Source organism: Spea bombifrons, chromosome 3 (genome assembly GCF_027358695.1).
Source record: "Spea bombifrons isolate aSpeBom1 chromosome 3, aSpeBom1.2.pri, whole genome shotgun sequence".
In the NCBI taxonomy this organism is placed as follows: Eukaryota; Metazoa; Chordata; class Amphibia; order Anura; family Pelobatidae; genus Spea; species Spea bombifrons.
This window is the reverse complement of record NC_071089.1, coordinates 73845820-73860738: the sequence shown is the minus strand read 5'-3', so window position 1 is coordinate 73860738 and position 14919 is coordinate 73845820. Positions and strand designations below refer to the sequence as shown.

Sequence of the window (14919 nt, the reverse complement as noted above, 5' to 3'; positions counted from 1 at the left end):
CCTTGTCTATTCCAGCAGGACTGTGCCCCCAGTGCACAAAGCTAGGTCCATAAAGACATGGTTGTGGGAGAACTTAACTGGCCCACACAGAGCCCTGATCTCAACCACATCGAACATCTTTGGGATGAACTAGAACAGACACTGAGAGCCAGGCCTGCTCATTTAACATCAGTGCCTGACTTCACAAATGCTCTACTGGATAAATGGACAAATATTCCCATACTCCAAACACTCCAAAGTCTTATGGAAAGTCTCCACAGAAGAGAGGAAGCTGTTATAGCTGCAAAGGGGGGACCAACTACATATTAACGTCTATGTGCTTAGAATGTGATGTTTCCTTTATGTAAATGTATTTTATAGTTTATTTTAATTCTTTAAAGGGCACCGTTATGTATTTTCTTCATTACACTATGGTGATAGTACAATAAGTGGCCTGTTGTAGATGAGTTGTACAGAGGCGAAACATATATTCTCATACAATTCACTATTTGTAATGACATTTTTTTTATTTGGCCAATGTACAAAAATCATTGCTGTCTTGGGCAAATACAACTTATTCCATATATATATATATAGTGGAGATCAAAGTGAAAAGAGTGTTTTCCCCTCTCCAAAAATATGTAAAGTTTTGAAAAAAAATAAACATTTTCATAATTACTAAAACATGTAATAATAAAGACTCCGGTGATGGCACCATGACATCATAAAGTTTTCCCCATCCAGTGCCAAGTGAGATCCTTGGGGTCTTTAAAGTCAAAGGTATCTCCAGTCAAAAAAGTGTAAATAGTAAAATAAATAAAAATAAATAATAATGATAAAACAGTGGGAATTAAATTTAGGAAATAGAAACATATTTGATTTTTTTCAAAAAAATTAAAAATGTAAAAATATGTGCCCAGGCACCTGATGTCCCTCCTGTAAAAAAGAAGGCATGATTGACAACCAGCTGTATGCCAATGAAGTATGTAAAGGGGCATTTTGCTGCCTACTAAATTTGGAAAACCTTTCCATGTGGGGTATTATTTTTGTTGAACATTAATCAGGGTTTTTTTTTATTAATGAAACTTAATTTGTGGAAGAAATGCTCATTGAAATTGACATTCCTTTAAAAAATACCGTTTTTTTACATTATTGATAATAAATGAATATATACAAAAGAAAAGTGGGAGTAGAAAGCCCTATCTGTCCTTGAAAAAACAATATATACTTTGTGTGGGAATCTAAACACAGAAAATGGGATGATGGCTGAAAAAATATATTTTAAAAATGGAAAAAAGCTCTTGTCACTCTGTGGCTGTGAGGTGTTTACGGTCATAAGTAATCCCTCTATTACATATTGCCTAAATTACCAATGAATGTGGAATTATTTTTGTTCTCTGTTTAACAGTACTGTAACAATGGTTTCATTTTGAAACATTTGTGCTGAAAAAAAGTAACATTATATATTACAATGATTGGTTGTTTTTATAATTCTTATTTTTTTACGATTGTTACTATGTTCGAAATTATTTAGGTTGTTGGAGGAAAGGTCACAGAATCGGGACGCCTTGGTGCCTTCATCACCAAAGTTAAGAAGGGGAGCTTGGCAGATGTTGTTGGTCATTTGCGAGCAGGTAACCACAGAATTAAATACAAGGCAGTTTTAATGACATTGTCCTTATAGTTAAGATATTTGGGGTTATTCTTGAAATATTGTGTTAAACTTGCATTAAAAAATTAATCTGCTCATCTTCCTGAACTAATTATACATTGCAAATATGATGTGAATAGTCAACAGTTTGGGGGTTTCTTTTGCAAGGCGGCCAAAATGTCCTTACATAATGCAAACTGCTATGCTTGCACAAAACTCAGTCTTGCCAATCTTGCAGTAGAATGTCACAATTGTTTCCCCAACATCATACATATTTAGGTTGACGAGATGAAAGGTTGCGGCTCACCTTCAACTCACTGTTTAGTGAATAAATTAAATATATGCACTTATTGCATTATTTTAATACCTGGTTATTTTTTAATACTTTAAGAATTTCTTTATCATTTAAGGTGATGAAGTTCTAGAATGGAACGGGAAACCTTTGCCTGGGGCAACAAATGAAGATGTTTACAACATTATTGTACAATCAAAGTCTGAACCACAAGTTGAGATCATTGTTTCAAGGCCCATTGGGTAAGAAATATGGAAATCTTAAGCAAACAAATTCAAGATTGGTGTTTTGCTATTAAAAGCATTGGATTCATTAGACCAACATAATCAACAGGTTAGCGGTGGATATTGAAAAGTAAATATTACTTCCACCCTTCCCTACATAATGTAGGAACTCTGACCTATCTTCTATCATAGCCTCCAAGCATATCTCACTCTTCTGAGACTCCCCGTTCTCCTTCCTGCAGCTAAGGGTTACTCTAGGCTTCTTTATGTGTACAATGTTGTATGATACGAAGCTATTGACATTATGTGCTCAAAGAAAATACTCCTAGCCAATACGGCTGTGTACATCATGTTTATTTTGGTGATTTTTCCTTTGTACTGCATATGTTTATGTATACTCATCTGCCCTGAGATTTAGTAATAACTATAAAAGGTGTCTCTGAGGCCGTGAAGAACCTTTAGTGTAAGATGTGCATGAGAACATGTGCTAAAACAATTCACAAAGAGCACAGGAAGTTTGTTTCAGCTTTCTACTTGGGCTCATAGGTGAATTCCATGTGAGTTCAGGAGATTGGGACACTTATTGACTATGACTTTTCTGGAGGAAGATGGGAGTTGTTAAAGTCACAGACCATCAAAAATTGCTAGAACACGATAGATGCAGTAGAGGGCTGGCAGCATTCACCTCGGTGGCAAGTAAGGCCAAGTAGTCCTGTTGTAAAGTAGAGTAAAACAAACTTACAGAAAGAGAATCCATAGAAACTCCATAAAATGCACAGAAACGTCATCATGTAAATGGCACTTAAAGTCTTCCTTATTGTGGACATCTTGGTGGCTATATGGAGAACTGCTGGAAGACACTCAGAAATTCTTCATTGTCCCCTTGCCTCCTTTACAAGTCACCCCTTGAATAGAGAACTGGTACAGTGATTATTTTGTCTCAAATGTGTATTTTCTTAATCTATGAAAGATTAAGCTCATGTTTCTTTTTCTTTTCGTTATCATTTTGCTTTCTATCCTAGGGACATTCCAAGGATTCCAGAAAGTTCCCACCCGCCATTAGAATCCAGTAGGTGAAACTTACACATTGCAGAAAATGGGTTATGTATGGTTTTCCAATGCATTAGAATGCGGTCTTTGTGTTTATATGCAATGTGATATAAATACGACCAAGTGAAACACATTCAGTATTATCTAATTGTCTGCTTTGATACTTTTACAGTTTGTTTTCAATGATGGTTTAATAAGTGACCAAACGTCAGTTAAATGTATAGCCCATAGAATGGAACGTATATATACTAAAAGCAGCCACAACAGGCTAGCTTTGCGTTAGTCACTTCGGAAGCATTTAAGTGACACTTTAAACCCAATCGAGAATGCGTAGTGTTTTGTAAGCACATATATTAACGAAACAATAAATAATTGGAAGTGCTTTATAACTCCTATGTTAATTACCCCCTAATTGAATTTGAGCTGGCATAATAGTAGTACATCACTTTTCAGACTGAAATTTTAATTAGCATGTAAGCAGTGTATGAAAAAAAGGGTTGTTTGGATTGTCCTTTCACAATAACACTACATTTATTATTCTTTTGGTTCATTGATGTTGTGTATAAAAGATGATCTCTCCTACAAAAACATATGTGTTATTAATGCTTTGGTTTTATTTTAAATATGCTAGGTTCCAGTTCTTTTGAATCTCAAAAGATGGATCGACCTTCCATATCTGTTATTTCTCCAACTAGTCCTGGAGCTCTGAAAGATGCACCTCAGGTCCTGCCCGGGCAGCTTTCTGTAAGTATCTTAATGTTTTTTTGCTAACATTTGTTCTTGGCACGTAATCATTTTATTTTGGCTTTGGCTAGGGCTGATAATATCATAGGTGCCAAAATCACACAAGGCTTGAATCCTTGATTTAAAGGTGCTGTTCCACTTAGGCAAAACATTAGTTGCACTCTAACTGGCATATTAACCAAACATTCTAAAATGATGTTTCTAATGCTGCATTTCGTTTTAAAAGTGTTAGAATAGGTGAAATTGGTGATTATTTAAAGTAACGTCTTAACTCTTTTATACAGATTGCTGTATATGCATGGGGCTGAGCCTATTCATTTAGTGATTCATTCCAATATATTCTGTAGGTGTGCGTGAAATATTTGCAGTATGGGGCACAAGCGGCAGGTAGTGCTTTGATCTGGTTCTAGTTCAGGCTCATGTCCCCCTACTCAGAGCCAGACAAAGAAAATCATCGACCTCAAAACTATTTTGTCTTTCCCAGACACACGTGTAGTTTCCCTGCCAATATAATAATAGGACGTGTAATTTCATGGACACAGAACTTCAGAAATACAAACAGCCATTTAGCTCCCAGTTTCACATATAGGTACAGCCTTTGAACCATATTGTTAATCCCAGGGATTTCCTTTTAAGCAATGTTTATTTCTTTGTAAATGGTTAATCTACAGGAGCTACTGGTGTTATTTAAATGTACATTTTGTACTGAAAAATCATTAGGCAGACGTATGACACTTCTAGTACAAACATTTCAGTACTTAAAAGAATCAGATTTTAATCATATTATTAATCCTATAGCCATACCTGGGAACTTCTCGGCTCCGGCTACCCGGAGCCTTCCCTTGTGGGACGCGGCCAGGACTGCACACTGACGTCAGCGGGCGGTCCCACTGAGGACGGTGGGCGGTCCCGCTGATGGCAGTGGGAAACACTCCCATTTTACGGAAAAAATGGGCGGGGAGCGGGGCGTGTCAAGACCCCGCTCCTGCGACCCAGAGAGTTCCCAGGTATGCCTATAGCCCTCTACTAAAGCAAGATCCTGCCACTTTAGTCCATCCAACTATTCAACTAGTTAATCTTCTCAATAACACTTAGCATAATACATAACATTACATAATGAGCTCATGGAAGTTATTTCAATTCATATTAATTATTTAAAATTATCTTTAAGGGGTACAGATATTAAAATGGAAAAACATTTAGACAAACATAAACACAAAACTGCATTTTTTAAATGATGAATTCATGTATACAACCATACTTGGCTCTATGGGAAAAAGCAATTGTTCGCTTAGTTACCATATCAATCAGTTAACCAAATTTAATTGATAATCAAGTTCAGTTTCACTGAAAAGGACTTTTTCACATGGGTGATTTGATGAACTCTTTATTTTCAATAAATGAAATGATCATTTAAAAGCTGCATTTTGTGTTTACTCATGTTGTACAATTATTTCTAAAGTGCTTGCTCATGTCTTTATAGGTAAAATTGTTGTATGATAAAGTGGGTAATCAGCTAATCGTAAATGTTCTGCAAGCAATAGACCTTCCACCAAGGTCAGATGGACGTCCAAGGAATCCTTATGTAAAGATGTATTTTCTTCCGGATAGAAGGTAAGAGTATGTTGGATGCTTGAATAGAAAAACACTGTAATTAAAAAATATATTATGTTATACAATAAATGGAAATGTACATAGGGGACCAGATACTACAGATGTGCATCCCACATAGTGCTGGGTACCACTTTGCATGTGCTGGTCGGCAGCAAGTAAAATGTATATGTGTCCTTGAAAAAAAATTCCTTATGTGGTCACACTATGCATTTCTACAATGCTGACTTCACATTGGGATTTGGCCACATTGTATTAATGGAAAACAACTGAAAATCCATATAATGCCTGCCTCATTGCTGAGAGATGCATAACACCAGTTATATGATTGTAACTCAAGCCGGACATTTGGTACAAATATTTCATATTTCAGAATCTCCTGAATAATCTTCCCCTGGCGACGTGGGAAAATCTTTGCTTTAGGAAGTAATAATGTAATTGAAACGCCTGAAGTGCAGTATTTCTGAAGTGCCACTAGATGGCAGCATGTAACCATGTTTTACTTTTCACAGCGATAAGAGCAAACGAAGAACCAAAACAGTGAAGAAAAGCACAGAACCAAAATGGAACCAAACGTTTGTTTATACCCATGTGCACCGCCGAGACTTCAGAGAACGAATGTTAGAAATAACAGTGTGGGATCAGCCAAGAGTGCAGGAAGAGGAAAGCGAGTTTCTTGGCGAGGTACAATATATCTTTGTACCCTCCAGGGCATCAGCATTATTTAGCGTAATGTTTTACGTTGCACCAGATATTGTTTGTGGATAATAAGGGCTAGGTTTGGATATAAACATACAAACATTTTGCAACAGCCTCTCTTGTACTTCCTTTTCGATGCTCAGTTGCTGTGGCTGTTTAGCGCTGGTAGGGATGTTTATAATCTACAGTGGGCACATATTAGACCCTTTACAAGTGGCTCCATCAGTCATTATTGCACTCACAAACAACATCATAATACAAATAAGCCAAGATATTGTGTTATCTGTCTGTAAACATGACTGTCTGAAATATGACTTTGAGCCCTAGGCCAATGATGGTGGGGGCAGAGTACAGCTCTAGGTTTTGCTTAGGACAGCAACCCAAAATAAATAAATAAATATATATATATAATTTTAAATGTGTTTCCCAGTGTGAATGCATCAACCTAGATTACGTGACTGTCTTAATACAGTTTCTATCAATATTATAAGGTATTGTAATGCGCCATATTTTGCAGCGCTGTGAGTAGTTCCTGTTTCCTGACAACTTCAATTTGTTCTTTAGATCCTGATAGAGCTAGAGACTGCACTGTTAGATGATGAACCTCACTGGTATAAACTACAAACACATGATGAATCTTCACTACCTCTGCCCCAGCCATCGCCTTTCATGACAAGGAGACACCTACATGGAGACAGTTCCGGCAAAAAAGTGCAAAGTAAGCGTCAACATTTCCTTTCTAATGGAGTTCAGCCCGTTTATTGTGTAGATGGTAGACATCTGCATTTTGTGTATAGACGCTCTGTGTGTTTTTTTCTTAAATGACCACATACACTGGTATCTATTTGCCTTCATGTTATACAGGATCACATCGAGACAATGATAGTGACATCTCAGATATTGATGTTGATGGTGGTATTAGAGCAGTGCCTCCAGGTGCGTTGTTAAATGGCATGGTCCTGTTTCTCTTGGCTTTCACTTTGTTTCACTTATTTGGACGCCAGCAGTATGTTCATTTTGGAGATTCAGTGTATTGTGGAGACAGCTTACAACACAGAAGATCATTTAACATATAGGGGAACTATATCCAAAACAGTAGTTTTGTTTAGGTTTTCAACCAATAAGATGTATTTAGTATTACTCTTCATTATACTTTTATGAATAATATATACATTAGTTATACCCAGTTAATACACAAAAGTGAAATTAGCATTTTAATTCAGACCTTTTTAACAGGTAGGAAAAGAAGGTATGAAATTAAAGATAATGAATATCACTAACTGCATTTGTTACAAAATACTAGTTATTTTTCATTTTAGATGAGAAAGCAGAAACTTTAAATAAAATTTCCCTATTGGCAACTATACAAAAATATGTGGTTGTTACACATAAAACACCATGTATAAAGTATTTCTTCAATGTAGAATTACAAAATATGATATTATGTCATAACATCACTTCACAATGCTCTGGAGCTAATAAAAATGCAACATTGGTTTTACACAATAAACACCTTGACATAATTTTATGCTAAAGGATGCAAAGAAGTGTTTGTTCATCTGCAGCTTCCAATTTTGCTGGTCCACTGTAGTTTTAGAAATGCATGTTGCATGGCTAATAGCTTATACTACAAAGTCCAAAGTCTAATGGGAAGAAGACAATATATAACAGATAAAATTTGGCTAACTTACAAACAATTGTTGGTACACTATATATATATATATATATATATATATATATATATATATATATATATATATATAGTGTTTTTTATGAATTAAAAGCACACAGTAAAAAAATGTATAAGCAGTTGAGATTAATGAGGTTAATATATTGGTTATTTATTCTACATTGCCACCCCCCCTCTCCATTTAGAGGGCCATCAAACTGGATATTCCTTTGTCGATTTATTACATACTTACCACCCTGTCCCTACAGGCCAAGCGATGAGCTAGAATGAGTGGGGGGCCAAGACAGGAACAGGAATGGACAATATGGTAGAGCGCATCATGTGAATTGTGCCTCCAGATAGCATAGGCTTGATTGAATAACAGTAAAACCTTCCAATAGCATGTTGATCATCCTTAGTATTGAAGATCCAAATACCTAAGCATTCATTTCTTGATACCATTTGGTTTTAGTTCCCTCTATGGAAGCTGAGTTGAAATGCTGAAATCTCCTGCAAATGTCCTCTTTAGTTAATAGACTCGAATACAACAAGGACCTAGCGAAAACAAAACCCAGAACCTTGGTGTTCAAATGTTGCAATTGGCAAAAAAGCAAGAAACCTGTCCGTGTGAGCTATTTCCATAATTGAGAGGGAGCTGAATATGTTCTGAGCAGTTTGAAGTATTGGAAGAAGGGAGAAAGTAGATTTGGTACTGAGCAAGTGATAAATGAATCCGGCCTGTTTTCATGGTATGCATGAGTTGTTGGTCAGATGAACAGCAGATAAGGTAACTTTATGTAAAATGTAGGCACCAAGTGAGAAACCTTATTAGCCAAGGAAGGTTGCATCCATACATATTAGTAGACAACAGCAGTCAAACTTAGGTGCCAGCTTTTAAATTATAAGAGCCATAGCTAATAGCTGCTGAGATTTGTCCAGCTCTGTAAATACGGGTGCATTACATTTTGTAGGAAGGCCCAAATTGTATTTCCTTTGTTTCTGTGTTAAGAGCTTGTGTTATTTATTGATTACTGACGCTTAACATAGAGATAATTTTGTGTCTAGTATGCAAACCCTACATATGTGCGGTGTATTGTTCTACTGGAAGTCCAGTCTTGTAAAGACGATCAATGGCTGGCTGAATTTGTAAATGTTATTTTTCGTATATTAAAGATGCAAATAATCCCAGTCTTTTCTAAAATTACCTGATTCTTTCTGTGTCCCCACACATGCATTGTTGCCTTATCTGAGATTTGGTATTGGGACAAATATCAATACTGCAGTCGATTGGGGAGTAAGCCCTATTTTCTGATTACAAATGTTGGTTGAGGTTTAGCTAAACTTCAATCATAGTCAAGTGCAGACCCTTCATTCTACTGTACTATACATGAATCAACTAAACTTTAACCAGCTCATCTACAACGCATCAACCTTTTAAAATGAGCATGTTCATGAAACCTCTTAAAGCCTTCACCATATTCAAGCTTCTACGTGTTATGTACTTTGCAAAAAATGTATACAATGTAATAGATGCTGTTCTAATGAAAAAAAAGACCTTTGCTAAAACGCAGCTTACATCACCAGGTTCCAGGTCTAATGCAAGAGAAAGTAGAGCCACAACATTAACAGTGCCAGAACAACAAAGACAAACCCACCATCGCTCACGTTCTGTATCTCCTCACCGTGCTGACGATCAGGGCAGGACCCGTTCACGTTTACCAAATGTGCCATTACAGAGGTACGGTATGAACCTTCTCCTCTCTGCTTAGAATTTATATCAGACCAGGAACTACAACATGTGTATACTGAGAGTAGGACACCTGGACAATATACAGACCTAGCAGACCAGAAACAATGATGTTGAAATGGAGATAGCCATTTTGATGTGCATATATGAAATGTGCACACCCACAATATCTGCCATGCAGTTATAATATACTTTTTGACCCAGAACAAATAAATATAGTACTAACGTACCATTCAAATACAAAAACAACCCATAAGATAAAAAATAACCTGATGATTCCACTATTTCTCGGTTACAACATATACAAATAAAGATTCATACATATAAACACACATAGCAATAAAGGGCAAATGAGAGTGACTGAGGACCCATTGTATAATTATGTTATTCATTTGAGATATATTCTAAAGTATAAATAATATTGAACTTTTAGTTGTTTTTCTTTACTGTTTAAATTAATAGAACCCCCCCTGTAACCACATTCTGTTCCACACGTTTAGGAGTCTAGATGAAATTCATCAAATGAGACGATCACGTTCTCCAACACGACACCATGATGCCTCCCGAAGTCCCATAGATCGCAGGTCCAGGGACTCAGATAGCCAGTATTTGTCTGAACAAGAAGGGTACGTGTTTTGAGAAAAATGAGTAGACTGAATACAGATCCATTGCTAGATATTTGTATTTATAGCAAGTTTGAGTGATGCTTTGTCTTATTTACACATTGACTGGTTAATAATGCACAGGTCTATGCCCTATTAAAATAACTCAATGATTACTAACCAGCCATGTAACATGAAGCAAATGGGCAGATGATGCCTTTTTCACAAAGAAGAACTCTTGTGGATGTCTGGGGCAACCAGCAGGAACATCATCATGAGGGATTGATAAATACTTTCCACCAGCATTGTTCATTGTAAATACGGTTTTCTGTGTGCTTTATTCACTGAGATGAAAAACGAGGAAACCTTTTGGCAGCAGAAAGCTGTTTAGAGATTAGAGAGAATAATTCTGACAGATCACAGTCATGAAAATAGTTAATATGTTTGTTACAACACATGGTATTGAGTGTATGTATGATTAAGGACAGCTACCCAAAAATGCATTCAAGTGTCAGTATAAAGTCCATCCAACAAAACAGACTTTCTACTGCTAATGCAATGCTGTTGTGTGGATTGTGGATTGTGGATTGTGTTGTGTGGACCAACATCACATATGTAATAGTTGACCAGATTATAATATACAATAGCACAATTCACAATAGTATCCAATGAGTAAGGCATACATCTAAACAAAGGCTCTAGTGCTAGGTTATGATGTAATAACAAGAGACTCTAGTAATAGAGCATAGACAAGGTATGTGGGAAGTAGAATAGATGAACTGACTGAGACATTAATCTCAGTGCTTTCTGCTAGGCTAAAGCAAATCAATCTGCCCAGACAATACCCAACCCCCATTGACTTTACTAGGGCCTTCTCTAGTCATCTCCAGCTAGCCCCATCCTGCTAAAGAAAAGCATTGGTGAAGACATAACTCAGCACAACTCACCTATTATTAAATAATTTCCAGAGTATACTGGAAGGCCGTATTCTGGAACAAGCTGCACGTGACCTTCTTTTCAATCGGTCCTATCAGCCCATTGGAAAATGTGTCTTTCATCATAGGCACAAGTTGATAAGTTAAATTGTTTACCTGTTATATTTGTTTGTCTATGCAGTGAGCTTCTTATGCTGCCTGGAGCCAAACGTGGACGAAGTGCTGAGTGCCTACATACCATCAGGTACAGTAAATTGGCTATGGTTTGCTGCATTGTGTTAAAAAAGCGATTATTTGAAATGATAATGTTTTACATCTGTAATCACAGCTCACTTTGACTGACTTATAGCTACTGGTTTTATACATGCGATTTGAAATATGAGTAGTCTCAGCAATCACTAAAATTATATTTTTTAGCAATTATATTTTTTGTGGGTGGCACCCAGCAATAATGTCGACATTGTATCTCGAAACAAGAGAACCATAGGATTTTACTATAAGTGGTCATATTCTTTCCCCAGACATAGAAGCAGACCATTTAAGGCCTATCATTAGAAATCTTATGTGTGTGTGTTCATATATTGCGACATGCCTTCCCCCAGTTATAGCAATCTGTTTATGTGCTTGTGAGTACAGAAAATGTTATACTAGACCGGAGGACATAATAAAGTACTGTTAACAGTTCTAAGAAGAAATGTCTCTCAAATTACATTTTTTATTATAATTTAATTGATTTATTAAGGCAAAGTCTAATTCTTTATACATTTTCAAACAAAACAAAATGATCTATGGACATGTCTAAAAGCAGTCTAAAAGCAGTTTCCAAAGCACTATAGGTATTCTTGGAGGAGACATATGGATAAGTATGCAGGGGATGTCACTTATTGATTCCTTACCCATGCTTACATGGGCTTCCTGCTTTGCATATGGCTTCTGTTTTAAACACTGCTTTAAGCAGAGCACAGCATTCTACCTACATATAGCTGGTTTGATCTTCTTAAAACATATTAGTAAGATAAAGAAGACAGGGACTGTGCGAAACATTAAATAAACATTGTGATAACTGCAATCCGTTACAGCGAGATATATAGTGCCCGCAGTTTATCAAATAAACAGCGCCCTTAAGTCACTTTGAGTCAAGGTACCCGTTTATCACCTTAGGGTACTGAAGTTTTCCTAGTCTTTTTGTAAATTAAAGAACACATTGTAAATAGTTTTCTCTTTATCACTGTTTTGTGTTTCTTCGTTATTTAGCATTTATTGGCCTGCAGAGTAGCAGGTGCTTATAATAGCTGGTCAACTCACTTTAATTGTATATAAACAATAGAAATGTTAATATCTGGGTGTTTTTAATAAAGAAAAAAATCTTCAATTATCGTAGTTAGCTTTAAGGTAAAATGAATTGCTTTTTATAATAGTTCTCTAAAACACATATAATCACAGGAGTTATATCAACAGAAAAAAAGGTTTATCACAAAAGCACTGCACGTACAATTCTTTCCTGCATGTTACATATTTTGGTAGTCCAGCTTTGGAAATAAACTTAATTGTTGTTCTCAAAGCATTCTTTTTTTTAGTTTTTGAAAAGAAAAATTTAATCAGCAAGTCATCGCGTAATGATTTTACCCAGCAAACATGTCCACAGCCCTAGTTACAAATGGCACCGCTGTTGACAAACAGCTTTTTATATTAAGCATATAAGCAGAGATAAATGTTCTAACCTATTTTAGTAATGAATGCATTTTTAAAATGCAATTTAACCAACTTTTTACAATATCTCAGAATATATTTCTAGTAGTAGTTGTAGTGATAATAATTAACAATAATATGTATAGTGTAGGAATGACAGAACTGGAACTTGGAATGAAACGTACAAAACACTTTCTTTACTGATTTTAATGGTAGATTATAAGTATATAAGTTGGCATAATGATAAGATAACTCACAGAAACACAGAATATGATTGCAGATAAGAACTGTCGGGGCACTTATTCTGCCAGTTATTTCATGAGTATTACACAGTAAAGTAAAAAATACCCACTACACAATCAACCAGTTACACAAATATAATATATCCTGTACAAAATAGCATTCAGATGTGATTTAAATGGTTCATTTCATACACGTTGTATGTATGCTGCTATTGTTTCTTCATCCCTACAGGACATGTGTTTGCATATTTGTCATAGTTATATTGATGATATATGTCTTTAATGTCTATAAAGAAATTGTCAGCCGAACGCTAACTAAGCATCATCTGAGCAGTCATTCCGCCAGTCCTGCTCTAAAAAGCTGACAGCGTGAATTTCCCTTATTTAAATGTGTATCGACGGTGGGCCACACTGCTGGAAATAGAACTTATTAAATGTTTACCTTTGTGCCCTGTATTTCTGAAGTATTATTGCATTCTTTCTTTGTGTTCTCTTGTGTTTTGCAATACACAAGAAATACTGTTAGGCACAGTAAAACTTTGCCACCCAAGATGCCTTTACTAGAATTTGGTTCTCATTGGAAACTCTACAGGTAAGAATTGTGTTGTGGAGTCCCAAGTTATGTGGTCCGTGTATCAGTGAACGCATAGCAAAAAAATGAAACAACCGCGTTACAACGTGTTTTCAAACATTGGCATTATTGCTTTATGAGTACGTAATTGTATATGTAGTGCATTGCAGTATTTGTTGTTTTTCCTATGTTTACTGTTGTCTTCCATCCTACTTTATAGAGTATTCTGTACGCTTCTGCATTAGGACACCGTTCTTCAACCATTTTAAAACTATATATATTATAAAGAATAGATAAATATAATATATCAAATATGCTGTAATTATAGCATGATTTATCAATTAAACTTAGCATGATTTATCAATTAAATTGAAACTGTAAAGTTCCAAGTGTCACAAGGTTGACTTTACGAGACATTCAGCCTTTATTCTAGTTTGGCCAGCAGGCTGAAGAGCCGTGTCTTGGTTAATATTGGCAAATTACAATTGAGTGTATTTGGTATTCTGTACCCGAAATATCCATTTATGATGAATTGTGCTTCACTTCTGAAATACTTCTTTGCCAATTAGTATGTATTTTATTAATATCATCATCATCATAAGAATTTGAAGTATCTCTTTCATCAAAGATTAATCAAATAATAACAATAGTGTTTGGGTTTCGGTTTCATGCAGGCATTTGGCTGTTTCTTTTACTATAACCTCCCAGTTGTGAAGCTTTAAGCACAGTGATCTGAACCGCCTTTTGTAACCTGTTTTTTTTTCTTACTTTTTTGTGCCAGTTGTAAAACCTGTTATAATTATTTTATGATTTTTTTGGTTCAAGCTACCTTAAACCATGTTTTAATTATGAATTAGACTGTTGCATTGATGTTATTAATGTCTTAATATCATGCGATCTCTATAAACATACTCTCAAAACACTTTGAAAATAAGTAAACTTCTATCAAATAAATGGTTGGGGTGGGAGTGGTATATTCCAAAAAATCTTCAAGGAAATACATCAAGGAAATAACCTGATATATCTAAGTTGGGCTTTCTATCAGTAAGACCCATGATACATTCCCTCTATATTAATTTACACTGAAGATTCATTACAACACGTGGGTTCAAATTAAAACTTGGGCATTTCTTCTCATTGCTGCTGTTCCCTTGATGTACTATCGTCAAGAATTTAGTGTTGATATTTAGTTTCGCTATTGATTAAGACTGTGG

At 35.7% G+C, this 14919-nt stretch overlaps 1 protein-coding gene across 1 annotated transcript in view; it reads left to right on the top strand.

Annotated features, from left to right (window-relative positions):
• The window catches only part of RIMS1 (regulating synaptic membrane exocytosis 1), a 157603-nt gene that overhangs the window by 80262 nt on the left and 62422 nt on the right, over positions 1–14919 (top strand). The window contains exons 8-19 of the mRNA XM_053461071.1: positions 1514–1613; positions 2041–2164; positions 3169–3215; positions 3828–3940; positions 5424–5554; positions 6064–6235; positions 6815–6968; positions 7115–7186; positions 9504–9657; positions 10167–10292; positions 11385–11447; positions 13649–13726. Coding sequence (XP_053317046.1) covers positions 1514–1613; positions 2041–2164; positions 3169–3215; positions 3828–3940; positions 5424–5554; positions 6064–6235; positions 6815–6968; positions 7115–7186; positions 9504–9657; positions 10167–10292; positions 11385–11447; positions 13649–13726 — 1334 coding nt within the window. The remainder of the gene's footprint in view (positions 1–1513; positions 1614–2040; positions 2165–3168; positions 3216–3827; positions 3941–5423; positions 5555–6063; positions 6236–6814; positions 6969–7114; positions 7187–9503; positions 9658–10166; positions 10293–11384; positions 11448–13648; positions 13727–14919) is intronic.